Here is a 27,868-nt window from a genome sequence, read left to right as displayed (position 1 = left end):
GATTGCCCACCATCACTTTCACCACCTCGCATACACATCGCCCACAATATCACTCGCCCAAAAAAACGCCCAGAAAAAGTGGAATTGTTCTGAACGAACACCAGCGGTGTGGCTGACATTTTTAAAATCGCAGGTCGCTTCTTTCAAAAGGCTGCCTCAACTTCGGGGGAATTTGCATTGACTCTGGAGTTCTTCTCAGGTGAAGTGAACAACTGAATAGACATATTTTCAGACTCTGGACTATTGGGGGTTTACTCCAGGTGTATTTTAGTGAGGAAATCATTGCTTCTGAACAATCGCTATTATACTTTCAATGCAATGGGGCCACCAAACAATAACTGTGCTTAAGCAGCGCTTCAGATGTCTTAACCACTCAGGAGGGGAGCTACAATACAACCATGAGCAAGTAGGTAAATTTGTGGTTGTGTGCTCGATGCTGCACAACCTGGCTATCAGGAGGGGCCAAGAAAGCACTGATGCTCATGAGAGACAGGAGGAGGACGATGAGGGGCCAGACAATCAGGCTGGCCATGCAACCATGCCCACGACTCCCTCCAGACCGCAGGAAAGAGCCCGTGGTGGCTACATAGCTGCAAGACTTTTACGTGAGGAGCTGATAGCTGAACGATTTACCTGAAAGAGCGTTGATGTGAGTGCCAACGCTGACACACTGCTGTGTGTGTGCAGCTCAGACATCAATGGTGCCAATCACTTTGGTGCCAGTTAAAATTTACGTTGATTGATAAGTTGTATTTAACCCTTTCATGTTAAGGAATGACCAGTGTGTAACGGTGCAGCTATCTGAGACAATGCGCAACAAGGTTATATTTAATTAAAAAAAATTTATACCAAAATTGGCCTGAAATCATAAGTATTACAGACAATAACACCCAACCCCCACCCACACCACATTTTTTCCACCATTGACATCGATCAAATGTTCAACATGTCCAGCAACACAGAATACAAAGACAAAGCAGGAGGGTGGTTCCCAGCCCCCATACATTACAACAAATTGCATACACCCAGATGGAGATATAACACAACCATCACCTGCAGATATGCAGCTCACTTTCCTTCCCCCCCTCTCCTCCTCCCCACCTCTACCCCTTCCCCTCCTCGCTCCATGGCCGAGGAGCTCCTCAGGCGGTGCCTCATTGGGGGGGGGATGAAAGCAGATGCGGTCGTTGCACGGGTACAGGAGCGGGGGTTGCCGAGGGGGCAACATTCTCTGATGCAGAAGCAGGATCTTGGTCCTTGCTCTCAAGTGTTGTTCGCAGTGGTTGTGCAGAACCTAGGAGTGGAGTGCCATGCTCGGGGACTACTGGGAGGCCTGTGCCAACAGTGTTCCTGGCTATTGCATCCAGGGCCTCCGCCATGCGCGGAATGTACTCGGTCATGGTGGCCAGGTGTCGAAATATGTCCCTCAATACTTTGATGAGTTGGTCACCAATGTCTACAGTCCTCCTGGACAACTGTACCATTTCTCCGCTGTCATGTGGCACTCGTGGAACAGACCTGCTGCATCCACGAGACCTCCGTGGGGTCGCGCCATCCTGGGGACAAATGGGGTGCCCTGTGGCGATGTGCTTGGGGCTGGTACCTCCAGAGTGGAGGCGGGAACGACTGGAGGACCACTAGATGGCCTTGGGGTGGAATGGCTTCTGGAGCATGGCGATGCAGGTTTCTTGAAGTCCGCGCTCTCATCCATGGAGAACAGACCCAGCGGATTGACGGGCGAGAATCGAAGCTCCTCAGCACCAGGTGCTGGATCGTCCAGAAAGTCGGACCCCGCGCCCCCACCTTCTGGCCTCTGGTCTTGCCTTGGGACGTGCTGCTGGCTGAGCTGCAAAACACAAATGAGGTTATTAGAGGAGAAGGGGGTGCTAGGGTCACAAGGTGAGTCCAGCGCTGCACACAGCACGTGCACGACAAAAGCACCACTGCTCTCAAAATCATCACATTTCATGACCATCAACACATTGTGCATTCCAATGATTTTCATTCGGCCATCATTATTTCTAGGACAATTTTAGAAATCATCTATCATATTTGGTTGTTCGGATATGAATGGGTGTGGCATCTATTGACTTTACATCACGCAATGGTGTAAGCTTTACTCATGTGGCATCACTTCAGGGTCTGCAGATGCATCTGTGGCTGTCTGGGGTTGCTTCCCCACGGGTGCGAGCACCCGCTCCTCCATCTCAGTGATGTCGCTGGGGACTGGTGCCCCCCCACCCCTTCGCCTCTGCACGGACCTCATCATCGATAGCTTCTTCTGTAAAAGGTGATAGGACGACATGGTTTGAGATCATTGCGTGATATCATTGCTAGGTACTGTCACAGAGACTGATACAACACATACCCGATAGATGTAATCATGATTATTATGAAAGTTATCATTCTTTACCTAAAGACGTGCACCGTGACCGCAGACTTTGAGTAAAACATTCCCGGTAAAAGTGAAAGACCTCACATTTGATGATACTCACGACTGTTATAAATCAAATTATATAAATACATAAATACATGTAAATCAATGTAATACTTGCTTTTGTGGAGTCCACAAGGTCATTCCATCATTTGCAGCATTGGTTGCCCTCCGAACCTCATTGGTCGTCGGTCCATATCGTCTGGTGTGCCTTTGGGGTGGGCTTCCCACGCCCTCTCTGTGTCAAATCACTCCAGCGTAACTCGACCTCCTGCAGGAGGGAGGCATTTGCCTTGTCCGAGAACCTTCTGGCTCTTTTGTGCCCTCCAATGTTCTCCTCTCCCACCTCACTGCTCTCTCCAGCTTCAGTTGCCACAGCGTGCTGTGATGCCTCCTCCTCTCTCATTATAGGCCAAATTCGGGCAAATATGTGGCTGGTAACAGCTAATTTTTGTTTGCCTACTTGCTGTGAAGCTGAAGTCTCCCTCCTTCCTCCCAAAGCAGCCACACCACACCCAGACATGCCTTCAGTCCCTCTGAGCTCCCTCTCTCTCTGTCTCCTCTTCTGCGCATGTCATGATGACCCTTGACGTCCTGAATCGCAGGAATCGAGCATTGCCATGCCTTTGCTAAAAACAGCCACATTTTACGGCAGAAGTTCAAAAAAATTTAACGCGACCGCCCATTTCATATCGCTCACAGTAACGGCAATTTTAAAAAATGGAGACTCGGGCTTTGAGAATGGGCAAGAAGCTGGCGATCTGACCCTTTTTTAACACCCACGCCGGAAATAACGCCTATTTTGGGGCAATAAACACAAAAGTAGAGGTTCTAGCCCCACCTTTTGATGTCTTCTGTTTTCAGTGTAGTACATTGTAACAGTATTACTAATTTTTGAGGATTTGAAGAAGTCACAATGAAAAGTTGTGTTTATTCTCAGAGAGAACCAATACTTTTTGCTCATCTTTATTTAAAGCAGAATGCAAGCTATAAATTACTATTCTAAATGTAGATATTTTGAGTATAGATATAGGTGTTTGTTATTGCAATTTTTGTATGTTCAGGACAGTTTTTTAAATGTACATTTTGTTTAGGTGCTTTCTTATCCTTTGCTCTTTAGGCAGTGATGTCTAAATTGGAATTCATGGGCCTACAGACTGCAGCTGTAGCACAACCTCTACATGAAGATGAGGAAGAAGAAATACCAGAAGAAATTGACGATGTGAGTAAACCAGTCAGGAAAAGACAGTAATGTTTTATCTGAGACCTCAACTAGCTTCTTTATGTGTTTTTTCAATTTATTTTGAATTCCCCATTCCTCTTCACCAGGCATCGTCCACATATCACTGGGATAAATTGATACAGGTACTCTCGCCATGGGAGAAACTACTGCAAATGGGTGACCACACTTTAACAGATACACTGGTTCAAAGAACTTCATGCACTCGTGCTATGTATAAAGAATACCATACTCACAAGATGGAAGTTTATTTTTTCCCCACCAAGATCACTCTCGTTCACTGCATGTGTGTTCAGTTGGTGTCATTTTTTATCCCAGTTGACCCACAAACTTTTGTTGCTGGATTCTTTTTGCATTTTTATCTTCGGGTCAGCAAAGACTGGATTTGAACACTGAGTACACCATGATCTTCTGCCTTGGGGCCAAAATTCAGCCTCCCGATGATGCCTGTTACCGCTGGAAAGCGACGACCAGGGTGTTGAATGGCCGCCGATTTCTTTTGTTGAATGGCCACCGCTTGCGAAATTCTCCTTGGTGGTTTTTCCCATGGTCCCCACTTGTGCCTCGCTGCAGTCGAATCCTCCTAAGTGCATCGTCAAAGCGGGCAAAGCCGATCTCACGCCCCGCAAGCAAAATTCAGCTAAAAAAAATCTTTCGGCCACCGCGCTGGGGCCCCCAACAGTTTTTTCTGTCAGTGCACTGTGTTTGCAGTGTGTGCCAAATGGCAGTGCGCCCGCTATTAAATGGCAGCGGCCGCCAGCTTATGTTTTTTGTCAGCCAATGGCCAGGTGAGCCCGACAATTATGCACCCGGGTTCGGCTGGGCTGCCAACAGGCAGCCTGGCACCCCCTCTTGGGTAGAGACGTGGTGATGTGCCAGTGTGATGCTGATCCTGACAGCAGCGGACACTCTGCCCGCCCCCACTTCCGTCCCTCTTATGACGGACACTCCGCTCCCACCAACCGACTTCCGCCCCGCTCAAAAAAAAGACAAATTTCACGCAAGAGGCCACTGCATCCACCGCGGCGGTGAAAACACAGGAAAAATGGCAATTGCGACCCGTTTCCGGCAGGGGTGAATTTCTGCCCCCTTGTTTCTTGCACAGAAACATATCTTGGGTCAAAGACAGTATTGTTATGTATTTAACCCCTTGTAACCTTGTAATCTGCATCCCCGCCAGAGGGCCTACCTGTTGGAGTCCCAAGGGATCCCAGCTTCCCTTGGGAGCACAGTATATAAGCAGGTCACCCATGAGGTACTTGCACTCTGGAACTACAATAAAGGAGCTAAGGTCACACTTTCTCATTATATGTGTGTACTCGGTCTGATCCTTTATTATGAGCATAACAATTGGCGAGGAGGTAACGAACCACGCGAAAATGCAAAGAACATTCAGCATCCTGGAGAAGTTCTCAGAGGGGGACGATTGGGAGGCCTTCATGAAGAGACTCGACCAATACTTCATAACCAACGAGCTGGAAGGAGACAAGAGCACGACCAAATGAAGGGCGATCCTTCTAACTGTCTGTGGGGCAATAACCTATGGTCTCATGAAGAATCTCCTGGCCCCGGCTAAACCAACAGAGAAATCCTACAAAGAACTGTACACTGGTCCGGGAGCACTTAATCCTAGGAAAAGTGTTTTGATGGTGAGATAATCGGTTCTACACGTGTCACCGATTGGAGGGCCAGAAAGTGACAAGCTACATTGCCGAACTAAGGTGCCTTGCAGGACATTGTGAGTTTGAGGGATTCCAAGAACAAATGTTCAGAGAATTTTTTGTACTGGGCATCGGACATGAGACAGTCCTTCGCAAACTGTTGACTGTAGAAACTGCGAATCTGAGTAAAGCCATAATGATAGCCCAGGCATTTAGGTCCACCAGCGACAACACCAGCAGATTTCGAAGAACAAAGAAGTTTCGGCCAGTACTGTGCATAAAGTAACGTCGGCTTTGAGCAGAAATGTACATGGCAGAATGTACACACTGGCTACTGTGGCCCGACCTCAATTGACCTAGAGTCCGCCATCATCTGTTAATGCGAGGCAGTTAGCACCCTGTTGGCGCTGCGGGGTGATCATCGGACCCATCAACACAGCTTTAATTCTAAAGGGGCAAAATGTGTTAAAAAGACAAGCCTGAAAGCTTTGTGCCTCAATGCGAGGCGTATTTGTAATAAGGTGGACGAATTAACTGCACAGGCAGCACTTAATGAATATGATATAATTTGCATCACGAAGACATGGCTCAGGGTGAAAAAGGCTAGGAACTCAACATCCAGGGGTATTCAATATTCAGGAAGGATAGACAGAAAGGAAAAGGAGGTTGGGTACCGTTGCTGGTTAAAGAGGAAATTAACGCAATTGTAAGGAAGGACATTAGCTTGGATGATGTGGAATCGGTATGGGTGGAGCTGCGGAATACCAAAGGGCAGAAAACACTAGTAGGAGTTGTGTACAGACCACCAAATAGTAGTAGTGAGGCTGGGGACAGCATCAAACAAGAAATTAGGGATGCGTGCAATAAAGGCACAGCAGTTATCATGGGCGACATTAATCTACATATAGATTGGGCTAACCAAACTGGTAGCAATACGGTGGAGGAAGATTTCCTGGAGTGTACTAGTGATGGTTTTCTCGACCAATATGTCGAGGAACCAACTAGAAGGCTGGCCGACCTAGACTGGGTGATGTGTAATGAGAAAGGACTAATTAGCAATCGTGTTGTGCGAGGCCCCTTGGGGAAGCGTGACCAGAATATGGTAGAATTCTTTATTAAGGTGGAGAGCGACACAGTTAATTCAGAGATTAGAATCCTGAACTTAAGGAAAGGTAACTTCGGTGGTACGAGACGTCAATTGGCTAGAATAGACTGGCAAATATTACTTAAAGGGTTGACGGTGGATAGGCAATGGCAGACATTTAAAGATCACATGGATGAACTTCAACAACTGTACAGCCCTGTCTCGAGTAGAAATAAAATGGGAAAGGTGGCTCAACCGTAGCTAACAAGGGAAGTTAAGGATAGTGTTAAATAGAAACATAGAAACATAGAAAATAGATGCAGGAGTAGGCCATTCGGCCCTTCTAGCCTGCACCGCCATTCAATGAGTTCATGGCTGAACATGCAACTTCAGTACCCCATTCCTGCTTTCTCACCATACCCCTTGATTCCCCCAGTAGTAAGGACTTCATCTAACTCCTTTTTGAATATATTTAGTGAATTGGCCTCAACAACTTTCTGTGGTAGAAAATTCCACAGGTTCACCACTCTCTGGGTGAAGAAATTCCTCCTCATCTCGGTCCTAAATGGCTTCCCCCTTATCCTTAGACTGTGTCCCCTGGTTCTGGACTTCCCCAACATTGGGAACATTCTTCCTGCATCTAACCTGTCTAACCCCGTCAGAATTTTAAACGTTTCTATGAGGTCCCCTCTCATTCTTCTGAACTCCACTGAATACAAGCCCAGTTGATCCAGTCTTTCTTGATAGGTCAGTCCCGCCATCCCGGGAATCAGTCTGGTGAACCTTCGCTGCACTCCCTCAATAGCAAGAATGTCCTTCCTCAGGTTAGGAAACCAAAACTGTACACAATACTCCAGGTGTGGCCTCACCAAGGCCCTGTACAATTGTAGCAACACCTCCCTGCCCCTGTACTCAAATCCCCTCGCTATGAAGGCCAACATGCCATTTGCTTTCTTAACCGCCTGCTGAACCAGCATGCCAACCTTCAATGACTGATGTACCATGACACCCAGGTCTCTTTGCACCTCCCCTTTTCCTAATCTGTCACCATTCAGATAATAGTCTGTCTCTCTGGAAGAGGCATATAAATTGGCCAGAAAATGTAGAAGCCTGAGGACTGGGAGAAATTTCGAATTCAGCAGAGGAGGACAAAGGGTTTAATTAGGAGGGGGAAAATAGAGTATGAGAGGAAGCTTGCAGTGAACATAAAAACAGACTGCAAAAGCTTCTATAGATATGTGAAAAGAAAAAGATTAGCCAAGGCAAATGTAGGTCCCTTGCAGTCAGATTCAGGTGAATTTATAATGGGGAACAAAGAAATGGCAGAGCAATTGAACAAATACTTTGGTTCTGTCTTCACGACAAATAACCTTCTGGAAATACTAAGGGACCGAGGGTCTAGTGAAAAGGAGGAACTGAAGGAAATCTTTATTAGGCGGGAAATTGTGTTGGGGAAATTGATGGGATTGAAGGCCAATAAATCCCCGGGGCCTGATAGTCTGCATCCCAGAGTACTTAAGGAAGTGGCCCTAGAAATAGTGGATGCATTGGTGATCATTTTCCAACAGTCTATTGACTCTAGATCAGTTCTTATCGAATGGAGGGTAGCTAATGTAACACCACTTTTTAAAAAAGGAGGGAGAGAAAAAACGAGTAATTATAGACCGGTTAGCCTGACATCAGTATTGGGGAAAAAGTTGGAATCAATTATTAAGGATGAAATAGCAGCGCATTTGGAAAGCAGTGACAGGATCGGTCCAAGTCAGCATGGATTTATGAAAGGGTAATCAAGCTTGACAAATCTTCTGGAGTTTTTTGAGGATGTAACTAGTAGAGTGGACAAGGGAGAACCAGTGGATGTGGTGTATTTGGACTTTCAAAAGGCTTTTGACAAGGTCCCACACAAGAGATTGGTGGGCAAAGTTAAAGCACATGGTATTGGGGGTAATGTACTGAAGTGGATAGAGAACTGGTTGGCAGACAGGAAACAGAGAGGCGGGATAAACGGGTCCTTTTCAGAATGGCAGGCAGTGACTAGTGGGGTGCCGCAGGGCTCAGTGCTGGGACCCCAGCGATTTACAATATACATTAATGATTTAGATGAAGGAATTGAGTGTATTATCTCCAAGTTTGCAGATAACACTAAACTGTGTGGTGGAGTGAGCCATGAGGAGGATGCTGAGAGGCTGCAGGGCGAATTGGACAGGTTGGGTGAGTGGGCAAATGCATGGCAGATGCAGTATAATGTGGATAAATGTGAGATTATCCACTTTTGGGGCAAAAATACGAAGGCTGAATATTATCTGAATGGTGACAGATTAGGAAAAGGGGAGGTGGAACGAGACCTGGGTGTCATGGTACATCAGTCATTGAAGGTTGGCATGCAGGTACACAGGCGGTGAAGAAGGCAAATGGTATGTTGGCCTTCATAGCTAGGGGATTTGAGTATAGGAGCAAGGAGATCTTACTGCAGTTGTACAGGGCCTTGGTGAGGCCTCACCTGAAATATTGTGGTCAGTTTTGGTCTCCTAATCTGAGGAAGGATGTTCTTGCTATTGAAGGAGTGCAGCGAAGGTTCACCAGACTGATTCCCAGGATAGCAGAACTGACATATGAGGAGAGACTGGATCGACTGGGCCTGTCTTCACTGGAGTTTAGAAGGATGAGAGGGGATCTCATAGAAACATATAAAATTCTGACGGGACTGGACAGGTTAGATGTAGGAAGAATGTTCCCGACGTTGGGGAAGTCCAGAACCAGGATAAGGGGTATGCCATTTAGGACTGAGATGAGGAGAAACTTCTTCACTCAGAGAGTTGATAACCTGTGGAATTCCCTACCATAGAGAGTTGTTGATGCCAGTTCATTGGATATATTCAAGAGGGAGTTAGATATGGCCCTTACAGCTAAAGGGATCAAGGGGTATGGAGAGAAAGCAGGAAAAGGGTACTGAGGTGAATGATCAGCCATGATGGTATTGAATGGTGGTGCAGACTCGAAGGGCCGAATGGCCTACTCCTGCACCTATTTTCTATGTTTCTATGTTTAAGCACTATGCGTGCAATGGCCGCAGAACAATGGGACACCTCCAACGAATGTGCAGGCGAGCTGCAAACCCTGTAAACCACCACGTTGCAGAGGGAGGTCGGTTCACAGTGGATCAGACAGAATTGGAAACTCGTACGGAGGAGGCAGAGGTGTACGGGGTACACACGTTCACGACAAAATGCCCACCAATAATGTTGAAAGTTGAACTGAATGGTATTCCAGTGTCTATGGAGCTGGACACAGGGGCGAGTCAGTCCATAATGAGTACAACGGCCTTCGACAGGCTGTGGGGAAGAAGGTACATAGGCCCAAGCTCAGCCGCATTCACAACAAACTAAGGACTTGTACAAAGGAACTAATCCCTGTAATTGGCAGTGCAGAAGTCAAAGTCTCCTATGATGGAGCAGTACACAAACTCACTCCGTGGATTGTGCCAGGTGATGGCCCCACGTTGTTTGGCAGAAGCTGGCTGGGGAAAATCCGCTGGAACTGGGACGACATCCGAGTGTTCTCGTCAGTTGACGACACAGCATGCACCCAAGTTCGAAGCAAATTCCCTTCGTTATTTAAGCCAGGCATTGGAAGTTCCTCGGGGTGAAAGTGCAGATCCATTTGGTTCCCGGTACGCGACCCATCCACCACAAGGCTCGGGCGGTACCGTACATGATGCGAGAAAAAGTGGAAATCGAGCTGGACAGGCTGCAACATGAAGGCATCTGGCAGTGGAGTTCAATGACTGGGCCAGTCCGATTGTTCCAGTACTCAAGGAGGACGGTACATTTCGAATTTGCGGGGACTATAAAGTAACAATTAACCGTTTTTCGCTTCAGGACCAGTACCCACTACCCAAGGCAAACGACCTATTTGCGACCCTGGCTGGAGGGAAGACGTTCACCAAACTGGACCTGACCTCGGCCTACATTACGCAGGAGCTGGAGTAGTCTTCGAAAGGCCTCACCTGCATCACCACACACAAAGGTCTGTTCATTTACAACCAGTGCCCGTTCGGGATTCGGTCGGCTGCAGCGATCTTCCAGCGGAACATGGAAAACCTGTTAAAGTCGGTTCTTTGTACAGTGGTCTTCCAGGACGACATATTGGTTATAGGTCGGGACACCATGGAGCACTTGAAGAATCTGGAGGAGGTTCTTGGTCGGTTGAATCGCGTGAGGGTCAGGTTGAAACACTCGAAGTGTGTTTTCCTGGCATAGGACGTTGAATTCTTAGGAAGGAGAATCGCAGCTGACGGCATCGGACCCACCGACGCCAAGGCGGAGGCCATCAAGAACGCGCCGCGACCATGAACCCTGACGGAGCGGCGGTCGTTTCTGGGACTCCTTAAGTACTTCAGTAATTTCCTACCTGGATTAAGCACTCTGCTAGAATCCCTGCATGCGCTACTGTGCAAGGGAGAGGACTGGGTATGAGGGAATTCACAAGAGGCTGCCTTTAAGAAAGCCAGAAATTTACTGTTTACTAATAAATTGCTTTTTCTGTATAACCCATGTAAACGACTAATGTTAGCTTACGATGCGTCATCTAACGGGGTCAGGTGTGTGTTACAACAGGCTAATGAATTGGGAATTTTGCTACCAGTTGCATGTGCATCCAGGAGCTTGTCCGAGGCCGAAAAGCATGGTTGAAAAAGAGACTCTGGCGTGCGTTTACGGGGTAAAATAAATGCACCAGTACTCGTTTGGCCTCAAGTTCGAGCTTGAAACTGACCACAAGCCGCTCATATTGCTATTCTCGGAGAGCAAAGGATCAATACCAATGCCTCTGCCCGCATCCAAAGATGGGCGCTCACGCTGTTGGCATACAACTATGTAATCCGCCACAGACCAGGCACCGAGAACTACGCAGATGCTCTCAGTCGGCTACCATTGCCCACCATCGGGGTGGAAATGGCACAGCCAGCGGAGTTGCTAATGGTCATGGAGGCATTTGAGAACGAGAAATCCCATGTTACGGCCCACCAGATCAGGACCTGGACCAGCCAGGATCCTTTACTGTCCCTGATAAAAGAAACTGTGTCCTCCATGGGAGCTGGTCCAGTGTCCCAGTGGAGATGCAGGAAGCGATTAAGCCATTCCACAGACACAAAGATGAGCTGTCCCTGCAGGCGGCTGTCTCTTGTGGGGCAATCGTGTGGTCTTGCCCAAGAAAGGCAGAGACACATTTATTAGGGAACTGCACAGCACCCACCCAGGCATTATGATGATGAAAGTCATAGCCATATCCCACTGAGCTTGCTCTCAGTTGAGCAATGCACTCAGAGAGGCACCGCTAAGTTTATGGTCCTGGCCATCCAAACCGTGGTCGAGGATCCATGTAGACTATGCAGGCCCATTCCTAGGCAAAATGTTTTTGGTTGTCATGGATGCTTACTCAAAGTGGATTGAATGTGCAATAATGTCTGGAAGCACGTCCATGGCCACCATTGAAAGTCTAAGAGCTATGTTTGCCACGCACGGCCTGCCCGATGTCCTTGTCAGCGACAATGGGCCGTGCTTCATAAGTGCCGAATTCAAAGAGTTCATGACCTGCAACGGGATCAAACATGTCACATCTACGCCATTCAAGCCTGCATCCAACGACCAGGCAGAACGGGCAGTTCAGATCATCAAGCAAAGCTTGAAACGCGTGTTGGAAGGCTCCCTGCAGACCCGGTTGTCCCGAGTACTGCTCAGCTACAGCACCAGACCCCACTCACTCACAGGGATTCCCCAGCCGAGCTGCTCATGAAAAAGGGTGCTTAAAACAAGGCTCTCTCTGGTCCACCCTGATCTACATGATCACGTGGAGGACAAGCGGCATCAACAGAGTGTGTACCATGACCACGCAAACTTGTCACGCGATATTGAGATCAATGATCCTGTGTTTGTACTCAATTATGGACATGGTCCCAAATGGTTCTTTGGTAAGGACACAGCCAAAGAGAGGAGTAGGGCGTTTCAGGTCAAACTGACCAATGGACAAATGCACAGAAAACACTTGGACCAAATTAAACTGCGGTTCACCAACAGCTATGTACAACCTGAAGAGGACACCATCAACTTTGACCTTCCAACACACACACAAGTGGCAACTGACATCACAGTTGAGCACGAAACAGAACTGATCATCCCCAGCAACCTGGCAAGGCCGGCCACCCAACAGCCCAATGAAGAACTGACCAACCCAACCACACCAACATTTGTACCGAGACGATCGACAAGGGAGCGCAAAGCCCCAGATTGTCTCACCTTGTAAATAAGTGTGTTGTTGACTTCACTGGGAGTGATGTTATGTATTTTACACCTTGTGACCTTGTAACCTGCATCACACCTGTCCACCAGAGGGCCTACATGTTGGAGTCCCAAGGGATCCCAGCATCCCTTGGGAGTACAGTATATAAGCAGGCCACCCACGAGGTACCTGCACTCTGGAACTACAATAAAGGAGCTAAGGTCATACTTGCTCATTACACATAGTACTCGGTCTGACCATTTATTATGAGCATAACAAGTATACCTTCAGATGTTGTGGCCTCTCTTTTGGTTTCTAAGAATCAATCTACAAATTGTGCCTGCCATCAAATGGTCCCTCTCTCCTATTCATTCTTTGTGCAAACGAAGTCCCACCTTCATACTGAAGGCACCCTACATCGTGTTGTGTGGCACTACCACCATGCTAAATGGGATAGATTCAGAATAGATCTAGCAGCTCAAAATTGTATTCCACCACAATCTGTAACCTCAAGGCTCGGCATATCCCTCACTCTACCATTACCATCAAGCCAGGGGACCAACCTTGGTTCAATGAGGAGTGCAGAAGAGCATGACAGGAGCAGCACCAGGCATATCTAAAAATGAGGTACCAACCTGGTGAAGTTACAACACAGGGCTACATCTTTGGTAGATCTTTGGACTGCCAGCTGCCTACAAGTTCCTGAAAACTACTTATCTGAATGTGAAGCCAAGAGGAGCAGGAGTGCTCCTTCCGATTTCACATTTAAAGACGCTATCCACTGCTGTGCTCCCGCCCCCCCCAAACCCCCCCACCACCCCATCCTTAAACCCCCAGTCTCCAATCCCCCTGGATTCCAATCTCCCTCCCCGGACTCTTTTGATGAGTAACAGTATTTTTTGTGCTAAAACCAGAACTAAATCTATTTTTCCTGCACAGGAGAATACTGCACCAAAATGACTTAACAGTATTTTTCCTCCTCTTAATGTCCCTGAACAGGATGATCTGTTCCGATCCGTTGCAGCATTAAAACGTACGGCACCTAGATACCGCTGGCGTAGAAGCAAGTGGGGCCGAGCATGCCCTGTGTCTTTATTTGAGGGCAATCTCGTTATGGGCAAAGTGCAGTTTGCTGCTAGGTACATTTTTTACAAAAAATTCTGTTTCTGCATATACAATGAGAGTTTCATAATTTTAAAACTTCAGCATGTCTTTTGTTGGAGATGATATTCTTTGGATGAGACATTAAGCTGAGTACCAATGTGCCTGTTTAGATAGACATTAAAGGTTCTGTAATACTTTTTGAAGAAGAGCAGAGAGTTTTCGCAGTATCCTGGCTAACATTTCTCACTAAACCTGCACTACCAAAAATAGATTAACTGGTCATTCATCTCAATGCTGTTTATGAGATCCTGGTAAGTGCCTTCTTTACCTCCATAACAACAGTGACTGCACGTCAAAAGGAATTTGTGGTCTTTGAGATGTTTCTCAGCGATGTGATAAGGCGCTCTATAAAGTATTTATTTCAGTCTTGTGGCTGAACCTTTTCAAATGTTCCATATTTAATTTGCCTGTGATAATTTTACTCTCAAGTGTAGTCTGACCAGTTTAGTGTACAGCCACTGCATCAACTCAGACTGGTCAGTCTGCATCTCATCATTTTATTCATATTTTGTAAATGCATTGCTACATTTTCCAAAGTTATATTGATAATAACTAACTCACTTGTACTCTCGGTCCCCTTTTCAAATCTCTTTGTGCTCGTTTTATTCTATTTATTTGTATTATTTCATCCAGTGTGTGATCCTTAGTATTTGATTTGTCTTCTATCTGCCTATCTGAATAAATAATTCAAATCTATCTGCAAATTCATAGCCACATTCTCAGTTTCTACTGGAATGTATATTTTACAATCTTGCATTTATTTTCACGATCGTGATCATTTACGTAAAAGATAAAGAATAGAGTTCAACCACTCCAGGACTGCACTCAATGCCTCCTTCAGCCCATTTATACATGTTTCCCTTATAAGCTCCATTTTCTATCCTTCTATTTTCTATCCTATCTTTGCTTTCAGTCCTGTACCATTGATTTCCACGGGAACGGAGGTCTTTCAAGCAGCAATTTGTCAAAATCTTCTGAATATCCAAATAATTTATATATGAAATTTCACTCTACTTTGAGTGGCATCCTTATAGAAGTCAAGGAGATTTATCAGACATGATTTTACCCCTTTTCAAACCATGATGACTTTAGATTATTGCTATACAGATATTTCTCCATCTTGCCCCAAGAATGATTTCTATTACAGGTACTTTGCTTTGCATAGATGTTGGGCCAATAGGACTGTAGTTGCCTGGATTGAATTATTAAATATAGGTATTACAGTTGCTTGCTCTCCAAACCTTTCCTATTCCACCAGTGTTCAGTGATCACCAGAGTCTACAGATCTCCTCCCTGGTCTCCTTCAATGCAGGATAAGCATAACTATACCGAGGAAAAACAAATGTTTGGTTTAAAAATAATATAATGTAAAAGAAAAGTCTCCACTGTAAATAACTAGAACAATTAAACTGCCCTCTTAAATGGTCTAGCAAACCACTCAATTGTAACAAACCATTACAAGAAATGACCACTCGGCATCGGTCTCGGCACTGGTTGCAGACACGACAACAGCACACCTAGCCCAGTCGACCCTGCAAAGTCCCCCTCACTAACATCTGGTGACTTGTGCCAAAATTGGAAGAGCGGTCCCACAGACTAGTCAAGCAACAGCCTGACATAGTCATGCTCACAGAATCATACCTTTCAGACAATGTCCCAGACTTCACGGGGTTGGGGTAATATATTAGTATGGATAGAGGATTGGCTAACTAACAGAAAACAGAGAGCCCGGATAACTGGTTCATTCTCGGGTTGGCAATCAGTAACTAGTGCTGGTACCCCAACTATTTACAATCTATATTAACGACTTGGAAGAAAGGACGGAGTGTAACGTAGCCAAGTTTGCTGACGATACAAAGATGGGAGGAAAAGCAATTTGTGAGGAGGACACAAAAAATCTGTAAAAGAACATAAACAGGCTAAGTGAGTGGGCAAAAATTTGGCAGATGGAGTATAATGTTGGAAAATGTGAGGTTATGCACTTTGGCAGAAAAAATTAAAGAGCAAGTTATTATTTAAATGGAGAAAGATTGCAAAGTGCTGCAGTATAGTGGGACCTGGGGGTACTTGTGCATGAAACACAAAAGGTTAGTATGCAGGTACAGCAAATGATCAGGAAGGCCAATGGAATCTGGCCTTTATTGCAAAGAGGATGCGAGTATAAAAGCAGGGAAGTCTTGCTACAGTTATACAGGATATTGGTGAGGCCACACCTGAAATACTGTGTGCAGTTTTGGTTTCCATATTTACGAAAGGATATACTGCTTTGGAAGCAGTTCAGAGAAGGTTCACTTGGTTGATTCCAGAGATGAGGGGGTTGACTTATGAGGAAAGGTTGAGGAGGTCCGGCCTCTACTCATTGGAATTCAGAAGAATGAGAGGTGATCTTATTGAAACGTATAAGATTATAAGGGGGACTTGACAAGGTGGATGCAGAGAGGATGTTTCCACTGATAGGGGAGACTAAAACTAGGGGCATAATCTTAGAATAAAGGGCCGCCCATTTAAAACTGAGATGAGGAAAAATTTCTTCTCTCAGAGGGTTACAAATCTGTGAAATTCACAGCCTCAGAGCTGTGGAAGTCGGAACATTGAATAAATTTAAGACAGAGATAGACAGTTTCTTAACTGATACGGGATTAAGGGTTTATGGGGAGCGGGCAGGGAAGTGAACCTGAGTCCACTATTGGATCAGCCATGATCGCATTAAATGGCGGGTCAGGCTCGAGGGGCTGTATGGCCTACTCCTGCTCCTATTATGTTCTTATGTTCTCCATCACCATCCCTGGGAATTTCCTGTCCCACCAGAAGGACAGACCCACCTGAGGTGGCGGCACAGTGGTATACAGTCGGGTGGGAGTTGCACAGGGATTCCTCAACATTGACTACGGACCCCATGAAATCTCATGGCTTCAGGTCAAGCATGGTCAAGGAAACCTGCTGATTACCACCTAGCACCCTCCCTCAGTAATCCTCCATGTTGAACACCACCACTTGCAAGAAGCACTGAGGGTAGCAAGGGCAAATAGTGTACTCTGGGTGGGGGACTTCAGTGTCCATCACCAAGAGTGACTTGGTAGCACCACTACTGACCAAGCTGGTCGAGTCCTGAAGGACATAGCTGCCAGACTGGGCCTGCAGCAGGTGGTGAGAGAACCAACACGAGGGAAAAAACTTACTTGACTTCATCCTCACCAATCTACTTGTCGAAGAAGAATCTGTCCATGACAGCATTGGTAGGAGTGATCACCGCACAGTCATTGTGGAGATGACGTCCTGTCTTCATACTGAATACACCTTACATTGTATTGTGTGGCACTACCATCATGCTAAATGGGATAGATTCAGAATAGATCTAGCAGCTCAAAACTGGGCATCCATGAGGCGCTGTGGGCTATCAGCAGCAGCAGAATTGTATTCCACCACAATCTGTCACCTCATGGCCCGGCATATCCGTTACTCTAACATTACCATCAAGCCAGGGGACCAACTCAATGAGGAGTGTAGAAGAGAATGACAGGAGCAGCACCAGGCGCACCTAAAAAAGAAGTATCAACCTGGGGAAGCTGCTACACAGGATTACATGCATGCTAAGCAGTGGAAGTAACATGTTATAAACAGAGCTAAGCAATCCCACAATCAACGGATCAGATCAAAGCTCTGTAGTCCTGCCACATCCAGTCGTGAATGTTGGTGGACAATTAAACAACTAATGGGAGGGGGAGGGTCCATGAATATACCCAATCAAACAGGAAATTAGGGGTGCATGCAATAAAGGTGCAGCAGTTATCATGGGTGACTTTAATATGCATATAGATTGGGCTAACCAAACTGGAAGCAATACGGTGGAGGAGGATTTCCTGGAGTGCATAAGGAATGGTTTTCTAGACCAACGTGTCGAGGAACCAACGAGGGGGGAGGCCATCTTAGACTGGGTGTTGTGTAATGAGAGAGGATTAATTAGCAATCTCGTTGTGTGAGGCCCCTTGGGGAAGAGTGACCATAATATGGTGGAATTCTACATTAGGATGGAGAATGAAACAGTTAATTCAGAGACCATGGTCCAGAACTTAAAGAAAGGTAACTTTGAAGGTATGAGACGTGAATTGGCTAGGATAGATTGGCGAATGATACTTAAGGGGTTAACAGTGGATGGGCAATGGCAGACATTTAGAGACCGTATGGATGAACTACAACAATTGTACATCCCTGTCTGGCGTAAAAATAAAAAAGGGAAAGTGGCTCAACCTTGGCTATCAAGGGAAATCAGGGATAGTATTAAAGCCAAGGAAGTGGCATACAAATTGGCCAGAAATAGCAGAGAACCCGGGGACTGGGAGAAATTTAGAACTCAGCAGAGGAGGACAAAGGGTTTTATTAGGGCAGGGAAAATAGAGTACGAGAGGAAGCTTGCAGGGGATATTAAAACGGACGGCAAAAGCTTCTATTGATATGTAAAGAGAAAAAGGTTAGTAAAGACAAACGTAGATCCCCTGCAGTCAGAATCAGGGGAAGTCATAACAGGGAACAAAGAAATGGCAGACCAATTGAACAAGTACTTAGGTTCGGTATTCAATAAGGAGGTCACAAACAACCTTCCGGATATAAAAGGGGTCAGAGGGTCTAGTAAGAAGGAGGAACTGAGGGAAATCCTTATTAGTCGGGAAATTGTGTTGGGGAAATTGATGGGATTGAAGGCAGATAAATCCCCAGTGGCTGATGGTCTGCATCCCAGAGTACTTAAGGAGGTGGCCTTGGAAATAGGTGATGCATTAACAGTGATTTTCCAACATTCCATTGACTCTGGATCAGTTCCTATGGAGTGGAGGGTAGCCAATGTAACCCACTTTTCAAAAAAGGAGGGAGAGAGAAAACAGGGAATTATTGACCGGTCAGCCTGACATCGGTAGTGGGTAAAATGATGGAATCAATTATTAAGGATATCATAGCAGCGCATTTGGAAAGAGGTGACATGATAGGTCCAAGTCAGCATGGATTTGTGAAAGGGAAATCATGCTTGACAAATCTTCTGGAATTTTTTGAGGATGTTTCCAGTAGAGTGGACAAGGGAGAAGCAATTGATGTGGTGTATTTCCACTTTCAGAAGGCTTTCGACAAGGTCCCACACAAGAGATTAATGTGCAAAGTTAAAGCACATGGGATTGGGGGTAGTGTGCTGACGTGGATTGAGAACTGGTTGTCAGACAGGAAGCAAAGAGTAGGAATAAATGGGTACTTTTCAGAATGGCAGGCTGTGATTAGTGGGGTACCGCAAGGTTCTGTGCTGAGGCCCCAGCTGTTTACATTGTACATTAATGATTTAGACGAGGGGATTAAATGTTGTATCTCCAAATTTGCGGATGACACTAAGTTGGGTGGCAGAGTGAGCTGTGAGGAGGATGCTATGAGGCTGCAGAGTGACTTGGATAGGTTAGGTGAGTGGGCAAATGTATGGCAGATGAAGTATAATGTGGATAAATGTGAGGTTATCCACTTTGGTGGTAAAACCAGAGAGACAGACTATTATCTGAATGGTGACAGATTAGGAAAAGGGGAGGTGCAATGAGACCTGGGTGTCATAGTACATCAGTCATTGAAGGTTGGCATGCAGGTACAGCAGGCGGTTAAGAAAGCAAATGGCATGTTAGCCTTCATAGCGAGGGGATTTGAGTACAGGGGCAGGGAGGTGTTGTTACAGTTGTATAGGGCCTTGGTGAGGCCACACCTGGTGTATTGCGTACAGTTTTGGTGTCCTAACTTGAGGAAGGACATTCTTGCTATTGAGGGAATGCAGCGAAGGTTCACCAGACTGATACCCGGGATGGCGGGACTGACATATCAAGAAAGACTGGATCAACTGGGCTTGTATTCACTGGAGTTCAGAAGAATGAGAGGGGATCTCATAGAAACGTTTAAAATTCTGATGGGTTTAGACAGGTTAGATGCAGGAAGAATGTTCCCAATGTTGGGGAAGTTCAGAACCAGGGGTCACAGTCTAAGGATAAGGGGTAAGCCATTTAGGACCGAAATGAGGAGAAACTTCTTCACCCAGAGAGTGGTGAACCTGTGGAATTCTCTACCACAGAAAGTTGTTAAGGCCAATTCACTAAATATATTCAAAAAGGAGTTAGACCTTACTACTAGGGGGATCAAGGGGTATGGCGAGAAAGCAGGAATGGGTTACTGAAGTTGCATGTTCAGCCATGAACTCATTGAATGGCGGTGCAGGCTCGAAGGGCCGAATGGCCTACTCCTGCACCTATTTTCTATGTTTCTATGTTTCTATCCTCAATGATGGCGGAGCCCAGTACGCAAGTGCAAAAAAATAAGGCTGAAGCGTTTGCAACCATCTTCAGCCAGAAGTGCCGAGTGGATGGTCCATAGCGGCCTCCTCCTGAGGTCCCCACCATCACAGAAGCCAGTCTTCAACCAATTCGATTTACTCCACATGGTATCAAGAAGTGGCTGAGCGCACTGGATACAGCATAGGCTATGGGCCCCGACAACATTGTGGCTGTCGTGCTGAAGATTTGTACTCCAGAACTAACCGCGCCTCTAGCCAAGCTATTCCAGTACAGCTACAACACTGGCATCTATCCGACAATGTGGAAAACTGCCCTGATATGTTCTGTCCACAAAAAGCAGGATAAATCCAATCCGGCCAATTACTGCCCCATCAGTCCACTGTCAATCATCATCAGCAAAGTGATGGAAGGTGTCATCAACGGTGCTATCAAGCGGCACTTATTCACCTGCACACCGATGCTCAGTTTGGGTTCCGCCTGGACCACTCGGCTCCAGACTTCATTGCAGCCTTGGTCCAAACCTGGACAAAAGAGCTGAATTCCAGAGGTGAGTTGAGAGTGACTGCCCTTGACATCGAGGCAGCATTTGACCGAATGCGGCATCAAGGAATCCGAGTAAAATTGAAGTCAATGGGAATCAGCGGGAAAACTCTCCACTGGCTGGAGTAAAAGGAAGATGGTTGTGGTTGTTGGAAGTCAATCATCCCAGCCCCAGGACACCGCTGCAGAATTCTACAGGGCAGTGTCCTAGGCCCAACCATCTTCAGTTGCTTCATCAATGACCTTTCCTCCGTCATAAGGTCAGAAGTGAGGATGTTCGCTGATGATTGCTCAGTGTTCAGTTCTATCGCAATTCCTCAGAAAATGAAGCTGTCCATGTCCACATGCAGCAAGATCTGGATGACATTCAGGCTTGGGCTGATAAGTGGCAAGTAACATTCCTGCCACACAAGTGCATGGCAATGACCATCTCCAACAAGCGAGAGTCTAACCAACTCCAGTTGATCATCGCCAGCATTACCATCGTCGAATCCCCCATCATCAGCATCCTGGAGGTCACCATTGACCAGAAACTTAACTCGTCCAGCCACATAAATACTGTGGCAATAAGAGCAGGTCAGAGGCTGGGTATTCTGTGTCTCCTCCTGATCCCCCAAAGCTTTCCCACCATCTACAAGGCACAAGTCAGAAGTGTAATGGAATACTCTCCACTTGCCTGGATGAGTGCAGCACCAGCAACGCTCAAGAAGCTCGATACCATTCAGGACAAAGCAACTCGCTTGATCGGCACCTCATCCACCACCTTCAACATTCACTTCCTCCACCACTGGTGCACCGTGGCTGCAGTGTGTACCATCTACAAGATGCACTGCAGCAACTCACCTTCTTCGGCGGCACCTCCCAAACCCGCGACCTCCACCACGTAGAAGGACAAGGGCAGCAGGCGCATGGGAACACCAGCAGCTGCAAGTTCCCCTCCAAGTTACACACCATTCTGACTTGGAAATATATCATATATCACCGTCTCTTCATTGTTGCTGGGTCAAAATCCAAGAACTCCTGCCCCAACAGCACTGTGGGAGTACCTTCACCACAAGGACTGCAGTGGTTCAGAAAGGCGACTCACCCGGGCAATTAGGGATGAGCAATAAATGCTGGCTTCACGAGCGACTCCCGTGAATGAATTTTAAAAAATCAAAGTGAATATTTGAAAAAATATTGACTATACAAAGCCTGAAAGAAGAGAAGAAGAGGTGAATTTTAGAGCTACAGGGACTAGCAAAACATATTATCGGAAATATTAGAGGTGCAAAAAGGGCCCTGTAGACGAGGACACATCATCATAGGCAGTCCCTCGAAATTGAGGAAGACTTGCTTCCACACCAAAAGTGAGTTCTCAGGTGACTGTATAGTGCATTTCGGGAATTATAGTCTCTGTCACAGGTGGGACAGACAGTCATTAAAGGAAAGGGTGGATGGGGAATCTGGTTTGCCGCACGCTCCTTCTGCTGCCTACGCTTGTTTTCCTCATGCTCTTGGTGACGAGAATCGAGGTGCTCAGCACCCTCCCAGATGCTCTTCCTCCACATAGGGCGGTCTTTGGCCATGGATTCCCAGGTGTCGGTGGGGATATTGCATTTTATCAAGGAGGCTTTGAGGGTGTCCTTGAAATGTTTCCTCTGCCCACCTCGGGCTCGCTTGCTGTGTAGGAGTTCCGAGTAGAGCACTTGCTTTGGGAATTTTGTGTCTGGCATGCGGACAATGTGGCCCGCTCAATGGAGCTGGTCAAGTGTGGTCAGTGCTTCGATGCTGGGGATGTTGACCTGATCGAGAACACTAACGTTGGTGCGACTATCCTCCCAGCGGATTTGCAGGATCTTGCGGAGACATCGTTGATGGTTTTTCTCCAGCGATTTGAAGTGTCCACGTCTCTGAGCCATACAGGGGCACGGGGGTATCATTACATCCCTGTAGACCATAAGCTAGGTTTGAGGGCCTGATCCTCGAACACTCTCTTCCTCAGGCGACCGAAGGCTGCGCTGGTGCATTGGAGGCAATGTTGGACCTCGTCGTCGATATCTGCCCTTGCTGATAGTGGCTCCTGAGGTATGGAAAGTGGTCCACGTTGTCCAAGACCGCGCCGTGGATTTTGATGACTGAGGGGCAGTGCTATGTGGTGGGGTCAGGTTGGTGGAGGACCTTTGTCTTACGGATGTTTAGTGTAGGCATACTTTTATACACCTCGGTGAAGATGTTGACGATGGCTTGGAGTTCAGCCTCTGAATGTGCACAGACACAAGCGTCGTCTGAGTACTGTACTTCGATGACAGAGGATGGGACGGTCTTGGATCTAGCCGAGAAGGTTGAACAGGTTCCCACTGGTTCTATAGTTTAGTTCCTGTCGTGGGCGAATCCCTCCTTAGAATAAGTGGGTCCGCACACAGTCTGTCAAGGGTAAAGAATCAAACAATTTATTGCAATAACCTAATGGCTGATCAGGGAGTACAGCTCAGAGCTCCCGCAGCTCGTTCCCGGCTGACTCCCCGAATCGTCTACAGCGTCGGTATTTAAACTCCTAAACCGCAAACACATACATCAATACTATAATGCATATACAATAATGCATATCCTCTTGACATTTCGAGAATTCCATAAAATGTATCTCGGTCATTCTGCGGTCAGCCTACATCCTGGCTAGCGCAAACTAGCTAGCTCAGCCGCGACCACACCTTGCTCCATTTCTACTTTATCAGTGGAATCCATTATCCTGTTTACGACTAATAGAAACATAGAAAATAGGTGCAGGAGTAGGCCATTCGGCCCTTCGAGCCTGCACCGCCATTCAATGAGTTCATGGCTGAAAATCTGACCTACTTTATTTCCATTGGCTATGCTACTTGTTGTTGTGCAGATATTGCTCGGCCACTATTCTAGCTTTATTCCCAGAGTGCTTTGTATGCCATTATGTGGAGTTCTAAAAACACCGCAACAGTTCCACTCCAGCGGGGAGCTTGTTGAGCGTGAGATGGAACATTGCAGCGAGGAAGATCGAGAAGAGGGTTGGCGCAATGACTCAGCCTTGCTTGACCCTGGTCCGGATGTGAATTTTAGGACTACAGGGACTAGCAAAACACCTTATCAGAAATATTAGAGGTGCAAAAAGGGCCCTGTAGACAAGGACACCTAAAGTGACCCAGTGACAAGGTATTCATTGAAGATTGTAGCATGAATATTATATCCAATTATTGTAGTGCATGAAATATCATGAGGTTAGTGTGAGAGAAGTAGTAAGCAAGTTAAAGGTACTAAAACAAACGAATCTCCTAGGCCCAATAGCATCTATCCACATTCTGCTTTTTTCCTCAGTTAAAATGTTTTTCAGCAGTACTTCTCAGCAAATATTTGTTTCAATTTCTTTTTCATCCCTTTGTAGTTTGCCTTATTAAAGTTGTATATTTTTGTTTTGGTCTTAACCTGGTGCTCTCAAACTGACTTATTAGTTCCAACATAATTCCACTACTTCAAAATTATAACATTTTTCTTCAGTTTCCAGACCAGCAGCCAGCCAAATTGACAGGCTGGTCGGCTGCTGGGCGGGAAAACCAGTGGCAGGAGGCCACAGCCGGGGATCCTTGGGGACGGTCCCCAACAATCAGGAGGGAGGGAACTACAGATTGGGATGTGGTGTGGTGGGAGGAAGAGAACGGCAATCGAGAGGATGTGAGAGAGCGGGGCTTGTGGGGAAGAGGAAGAGACCGGCAGTCGGGAGGAAAGGAGACAGAAATTGGAGCTTGTTGGGGGGGTGGGTCAGGGTTGTTGACCGCAGCAGATGGTCGGGGGGGGGGGGGGGGGAGCGGGGGAAGAGAGGTCGCGATTGGTAGGGGGGAGGCCGAAGGCTTCCTTGAGGGACTGGAGAGAGCACTTCTGCTTCCCCTGATCCGCAAGGCATGGTGTAAAAACCACTTCTCTACTGGACTCGGCAGCTTCCCCTCCATTTCATTGCGTGTTTTCCCAAGCCATGGGAAATCCGTCCGCAACTGTTGAATTTAAATCAGGCTCCCAATTGCACTGTGGGAACCTGATTTAAATATGTTAATGAAGTGTCATGACGTTCGTACGGCATGAAACGCGCCGCTGTAAACGGCTAATGGGCACCTACGTGGTGGGTTGGGGATGCATTTCCTGTTTTTAAAATTTTTACACCCCCTGACCATCTGCCGTCCGACATGGGGAGGTTAATATCGAGGCCTTCAATTCTATTTGATAATTTCCAACTTATATTATGTTCGTTGAAGTCACCATGATGTACCATACTACACTAGTAGATTATAGACATATCCTACTGATGACAGAATGTATTATTTGTATCCTTCCCTTGCCCTGTAGAGGGTCTGTAACAGATTCCTATTATTAACCCTATCCTACGCCTAAGTTCAAATATATATCTAGTGTTTGTAATTTTGATCTATTTTGCAGCTTTTTGGACAAAATGTATTTCCTTTCATCTGAAGAAGCTTTGAATAAGTTTCTCTCCAATCCTCGGCCATATCTTCTCCCTCCACAGCCTTGCACACCTTGTAAGGTTGCAATATCGGGCCCAAAATCTACTGGAAAGACCACTCTCTGCAAATTGATTGCACAGAAATATGGTGCAAAGGTAAAATGATTGCACAGCTCCATTCTATGGCATGTGATTCTTATGTACAATTTATCCACTTTTATATTGATTTACTTATAACTTTGCTTGCAACAGCATTGGTACCCATCATCAATGTCCCTCTGAGGACCCTCTTCTTGGTGAGAATTTAGGTATTATGCTAATCATGATCTCCTCTTTCTAGTAGCCAGCTTTCGGAATTGTGGAATTTGTCACAAGTGAGACTAGCAGATTTGAATATCAGGCAGCCCTGTGATTTGAATCTAACTTGTGGAATCTGAATTAAACACTTATTTTCCACTTCTATTTAAATCTCCAGCTGAAATACAAAGGCTTGCTGTTCAGGATCATCATATAATTAACATTGTTTTTGAGGTTTGCGAAAATATTTGAATACTTGTTGACTTAATGACTTGTAACTATTTTTCATACAGAAATGTATTGAATCTAATCTGAAAAATTGATTTTCAATTGTAGTATTGCAAGTTTACTTGCGGGCTATATGTTCATGTGCACTGTTCATTTTCCCAACTTAGCACTAAAGGGTTGAACCAAAGTAATTTTTCTGTATAGTATTCTCTAATGATTCCACCCACTTCCTCTTTATGAAAGCCCTATTGTTTTTACTAATCATTTCTGTTTAGAAAGATTTGATGTTATTTCTCTGAAGGTAGAATCATTCCTCTGCTTTTTTTCCCAAATTCCAGTGGCTTTCCAGTAGGTGCTGACTGCAGACAATCAGAAGAGCAAGCCACCTGCTGCCTGGCCTCCACAAATTTGGGAAATTTGGGAGGGGACGGGTACTATTTAAATTAGTTTTTTTCCTGCCGGCAACGCTGCGCGTGCGCGTTGGAGCGTTCACGCACGCGCAGTGTGAAGGAAACATTGGCACTCGGCCATTTTTGTAGTTCTTTGTAGCTGTTTAGTTTTTGAACATTTTTTAATAAAAGCACATTGCCATCAGCACATCAGCACTGAGAAGGCTGCAGGAAGCCTCAGAAAGTTGAGGCAGCCGTTTCCCGACGACCTCCCCTTTTACCGTCGGGAAATGGCTCCTCAATTTCTGAGGCTTCCTGCAGCCTTCTGGCTCCTATCCTCCCTCCCTCCCGCCGTCTGGAACTTCTTCCTCCCCCTCCCCATCCCCACTGCGTTCGGTCGGTCGGGCCCGCACTCCCCCCCCTCCCCCCGCTCGCCCGCCCGGAACGGCTCCCCCCACCCCCCCTGCGTTTGGTCCCTCCCCGCCGTCTGGAACGGCTTCCTCCCCTGCGTTGGGTCGGTTGGTACCCTCCCGCCCGCCGTCTGGAACAGCTTCCTCCCCCCCCCCCCCCCCCCCGCGTTCGGTCGGCGGTCGGTTCCCTCCCGCCGTCTGGAACAGCTTCCTGCCCGCCCGCTGTCTGGAACGGCTTCCTTCCCCCCCCCCGGTTCGGTCGGTCGGTCCCCTCCCTCCCGCCTGCCCGCCCGCCGGCCGGCTGTCTGGAACGGCTTCCTTCCCCCTCCCGGCGTTCGGGAAAGGCTGCCTCGTTTTGTGAGGCTTGCTGCAGCATTCTCCCTGGCTGAAGCACTTTCACACAGGTAGGAAGATGGTTTATTTCTTTGCTTATAAATGTTTATTCAGGTTGGATTTATTTGTATAATATTTGTAGAAGTATAAATAAGGATTTATTGTAGAATTTAATGACTTCCCTTCCCCCCCCCCCCCCCCACCTCGTTCTGGACGCCTAATTTGTAACCTGCGCCTGATTTTTTAATGTGTACAACAGGTTTTTTAAGTTCTACAAAAATCTTCACTTGCTCCATTCTAAGTTAGTTTGGAGTACGTTTTCACTGTGGAAACTTTCAAATCAGGCGTCAGTGGCCGGACACGCCCCCTTTTGAAGAAAAAATTCTGTTCCAAAGTGGAACTGTTCTACCTGACTAGAACTGCAGAAAAAAAATGTGGAGAATTGCGATTTCTAAGATAGTCCGTTCTCCACCAGTTGCTCCTAAAAATCAGGCGCAAATCATGTGGAAACTTTGGCCCTTAGTCTCTGCAATCATTCTTGTTGAATTTAGTTTTAAGCAAAATGGAGATACAGCTTATTCCACCATTGCTAGTGGTGGCAATTGCTGAGATATGTGAGAAACTAGTGATGTGCACTAATTTAATTTAAGGGATTTTAATAGTATAAATAAAGAGAAACTGGTCATACTGGCAGATGGTTTGGTAATCAAAGGACACAAATTTAAAATAATTGGTAAAAGTGCCAGAGGGGCGATCAGGAGAATATTATTATGCAGTGAGTTGTTATGATCTGGAATGCACTGCCGGAAAGGGTGGTGGAAACAGGTTCAATAATAACTTTCAAAAGGAAATGGGTATATACTTGAAAAGGAAAAAAATACAGGGCTATGGGGAAAGAGCAGGGGAGTGGGACTAATTTGGATCACTCTTTCTAAGATCCGGCACAGACACAAAGGACCTCCTTCTCTTTTGTAAGTTTCTATGATTGTATAATTTTCTGAGCCTAGATATTGCTGTTCACATGCAAATTGAGGGCTAATTGTGT

General features: G+C 46.4%; 1 protein-coding gene across 4 annotated transcripts in view; it reads left to right on the top strand.

Moving 5' to 3' along the window:
• The window catches only part of ak9 (adenylate kinase 9), a 702,269-nt gene that overhangs the window by 132,686 nt on the left and 541,715 nt on the right, over window positions 1-27,868 (top strand). For all 4 annotated transcript variants that reach the window (XM_070885675.1, XM_070885673.1, XM_070885672.1 and 1 more), the window contains exons 10-12: window positions 3,555-3,656; window positions 13,695-13,834; window positions 25,142-25,322. In XM_070885675.1, the coding sequence (XP_070741776.1) occupies window positions 3,555-3,656; window positions 13,695-13,834; window positions 25,142-25,322 (423 nt within the window). The remainder of the gene's footprint in view (window positions 1-3,554; window positions 3,657-13,694; window positions 13,835-25,141; window positions 25,323-27,868) is intronic.

The sequence above is a fragment of the Pristiophorus japonicus genome, chromosome 7 (assembly GCF_044704955.1).
Source record: "Pristiophorus japonicus isolate sPriJap1 chromosome 7, sPriJap1.hap1, whole genome shotgun sequence".
Lineage (NCBI taxonomy): Eukaryota > Metazoa > Chordata > Chondrichthyes > Pristiophoridae > Pristiophorus > Pristiophorus japonicus.
Note: the sequence above shows the minus strand (reverse complement) of the source record. Positions and strands in the feature narration are given on the sequence as shown.